Below are 3,420 nucleotides of genomic sequence, written 5' to 3' on the forward strand. Positions count from 1 at the left end.
ATACAATAGGACCAGTTCCTAATGGATTAACAGCAGCCACTCAAACAGTATATACTGATCCTACTGTAAAACCAGATAGAGTTTGTGAAGTATCATTAGGCAAAATAATAGTTAAATCTTGAAGTTCACTGTAACTAATATGATATCGGTTATCAAAGTAGAGGAGGATAAGATAATAAAAGTGTACCACTTGCACAACATTCCAAAGTATAATTACTGATACCTAATGTTGGAGTAAATGAAATATCAGAGACAATAGGACCAGATCTATCAGTCAAGTTAGCAGTAAAGTCACTACTAATTGGTAACATTGCCGGTAATGATTGATCTTTATTATATGTAACAGCACCAGTAATTGGATCATTGTTAGTATCCAATACTCTCCAATTTAAAGCATCAGCCCCATCAGTTGTATCTACAGTACACTCATAGCTAATTGGCTGAGAGATACATGGCACTGAACTAGGACAATTAGTGAACTGAGGAGTGCCTTAATATGATAATAAAGTATATATAACACTGATTAGTTTAGTGGCTTGGACCACAATATTTTTACCCTTATTTAGAACAATTTGAACAAAGAAAGTAAGAAAAAGAAGCATATTTTATTCATGAACTGGTTGAGTATACTAGTCTGACACTCAATGCACTATACACAGGATGTGAATTTGTGAAAGAAAAACAGGATGTGAAAAAACCTTGGAAAAAGCCAATTAATTACGAGGCCAATTAACTTTACAAGTAAAGCAAACGTGGCACAATCACAATTCAACTTCCAGTAGTAACTCTGAAAGCAAGCACTTGTAAAGTCAATATTTTTAGATCTATGTAACAAACAAATGAACTATGGTGCACTAAGTTCTAATCAAAGCATACAAGCAATGTTAGTCACTACAGAGGTTAGTGGTGGTTGAGCTTCATAGCCTTGTAGTAAATAGCCAGGCTAAGCAGGATATCCTAATAATACAGCTTACAGCATATGATGCACTGAGACAATTGCTGCAACTACTGTTGAAAGGTTTTGCTCTTGCAATAAGTTTATAGCATTCAGTTTATAATCAGCAATAGCATCATAAAAAATAAAATTGGTAAAATACCAGGGAAAATGTAGCACACAGAGTATTCTAAAGCAGCATATGCACTACATCACATTATGTAGCATCACAGTAGCTAAGGCAAATTATAATCTAACAGCAGCCCAAAGTGTAAATTAAGCAAGTATAGTTCCAACAACTGCCACTACTCCAAGAACTAGTCCTACAATGCCAGGGGTGGTGTTAGTAGTGCCACTAGTGGAGGCTATTAGAGATAAATATAATAGAATTATGTTTATTCTATTACATACCTGTACTGCAGGTGCTTAGTATGTTACTTGAAGCTGTTTCAGTGGAGTCAAATTCTAAAAATAATTATTTAATTTATCACTGAAATAAAGATAAAGGAGCTGACCACATGCAACTGCAACATCTTCACTGTGTCTACAGTTATGATATTGTATAGAGGGACAAGACTCACAAGTAGCTAGACAACTGTATGAACTGCTACAAATAACTGCATCCAGCCAAATTGGTTGAGAGGTAGACCCAGCTCTATAATAAAATATGTTCATAATAATAGGCTAATTTCTAAGAATAGCTCGAATAAAATAAATTTGACGCTAACGTTATGGCTCCAGAATGAGCTAGTGTAAAATCACTGTATCCTAATTGACGACAAACAAGTTTAGCATCAGTTGCATCAAAAGTATCGTCACATACTGTACCCCACAGTCCATTACAATATACTTCCAGTCTACCATAACTTGTATAAGGACCTCCTACTAGACGAATCTGTCCAGGATAAGGATTATTCCAGATTCTAGTAGTATCTAGTAAATAACAATTACAAAAGAGAGGCTACAATATTAACCAGTTATGTTTGTGCTAGATATAAAAAGTCAATTAATATAGGATTTATTCACTTACAGCAAGCTACAAAAACATCATTTGAATTAAGGAAGCAAGTGCTTGAAATAGTTGTAGTAACAGAACACTGCTGCAGAGTTAGTAAGCTACTACTAGAACAACTGACATCATCAAGAATGGTAGCATTGTAGTCAATTCCAAAACTAAGTAGTATGTAAAAACATTATAGTAGTTTAATTGTTTGCTACAAAAATTATCACTACATTATGCATGCAATAACTGTCTGGGTTTCTTTTAGGGCTAGGGCAGAAGAAGCATTTTCCCTCTTTGGCTTAAGCTTTTCCATCTTGAACTTGATTTTTTTGATTAGCATACTAAATTTAGCCACATGCTTTTGTACCAAATGCAGTTTGTGAGAGTTTTACCTTGTTGTGCTACCAGTTCTACCATAGGCTGCTGCTCCATCATATGCCAACTGGTTACAAATGACACTAGCTTCATTATCACCAAATGAAGCATCATCACAAATATTACCCCATCTGGGTAGGAAGGAACTGCTTGTACTGTAATAGATTTGAACTATTCCAGATGAATAGGCGTATGAGAAAAGTCCATTTCTCACTAGCCTAACAGTTCCACGTCCTGTTGAATGAGAGAATAAAAGGAATAAGCTGATGAGGTGAGTCAATTTCTCACAAAGCAAAGAAGACTATTGTATGCAATCTAATCTAAAATATTTCTAAAATGTTTTCACCATCTTGCATGCATAGCCGTCTTCTTACCTTTACTTTATACATTACACTATTCATAGGTAGGGCGTTAAAATCTCGCCACTTTTGTCATGCACACACCCACTTCACCCAAAGGCGCGCGCGGCGCTAGATAATGCGTTGCTAAGGCGTCTTATTAACGGGGCGTTGCATTTCAATTTCGTGTATAGATGAACGTACAAATTATAAAGCAAAAACCAGTCATCATGATACAATAATCTTAGATACGACCTGTACCCCCAGGTCATAAAAATTAGCCCTAAATGCCTCCAAATATTTTATCTTACAAACAAACTAAAATTTGACACCTGCAGTAGACAGATCTATAATAGATCTGCAATATTTATTTAATATTATATTTCCCCTCACTTTGAGCATCCACATAGTAAAACAAAGCCAAAGAAAGTACCAAAATACCGAGCAATCTCATTGTCATAGATTTAGTTACAAACGCAAATCAAAAAGAGATTGCAGGGCGTCAACTAATATCTACTAGTCCCGTCACGTGAGTCAACTAGTATGAAGTATGAATACAGTCATGAGTCATTTGAGAGATAAAAATAACAATAATCACCTTTAGCCTATTATAAGTGTACTATTTCAGCAAATGAATTCAAAACGCTAAGATATACTGTCTGAAAAGGCCAAAAGCAATGCTATCTATATTTTCTGTCTGGCCGCCATTGACTAATTACAATCTAATCTGCGTCAAAATTTACTTATTATTCATTAAGAGCGTTACCATG

At 35.1% G+C, this 3,420-nt stretch overlaps 1 protein-coding gene across 1 annotated transcript; it reads right to left on the reverse strand.

The window, feature by feature from the left end:
• Nucleotides 1-1,046: 1,046 nt before the first annotated feature.
• Nucleotides 1,047-3,202, reverse strand: LOC109590483 (deleted in malignant brain tumors 1 protein-like). The gene is made up of 7 exons (XM_020006395.1): nucleotides 3,044-3,202; nucleotides 2,330-2,546; nucleotides 1,965-2,107; nucleotides 1,663-1,867; nucleotides 1,450-1,589; nucleotides 1,346-1,399; nucleotides 1,047-1,299 (listed from the first exon to the last, which is right to left on the reverse strand). Exons 1-7 carry the CDS (start codon nucleotides 3,108-3,110, stop codon nucleotides 1,211-1,213), a joined length of 915 nt encoding a protein of 304 aa, XP_019861954.1. The 5' UTR covers nucleotides 3,111-3,202; the 3' UTR covers nucleotides 1,047-1,210.
• Nucleotides 3,203-3,420: the final 218 nt, after the last annotated feature.

This window comes from Amphimedon queenslandica, unplaced genomic scaffold, assembly GCF_000090795.2.
Source record: "Amphimedon queenslandica unplaced genomic scaffold, v1.1 AMPQUscaffold_9949_Cont17781, whole genome shotgun sequence".
In the NCBI taxonomy this organism is placed as follows: domain Eukaryota; kingdom Metazoa; phylum Porifera; class Demospongiae; order Haplosclerida; family Niphatidae; genus Amphimedon; species Amphimedon queenslandica.

Bases quoted from the DNA above. Each gene is read 5' to 3' on its own strand.
- LOC109590483 (XM_020006395.1), bottom strand. From the start codon at position 3,110: ATGACAATGAGATTGCTCGGTATTTTGGTACTTTCTTTGGCTTTGTTT. The intron at 1,400-1,449 runs GTCAGCTCCTTT...AATTATTTTTAG, and splicing joins AGATGTTGCAGTTGCATGTG to AATTTGACTCCACTGAAACA. The intron at 1,300-1,345 runs GTATGTAATAGA...TATCTCTAATAG, and splicing joins ACTAAGCACCTGCAGTACAG to CCTCCACTAGTGGCACTACT.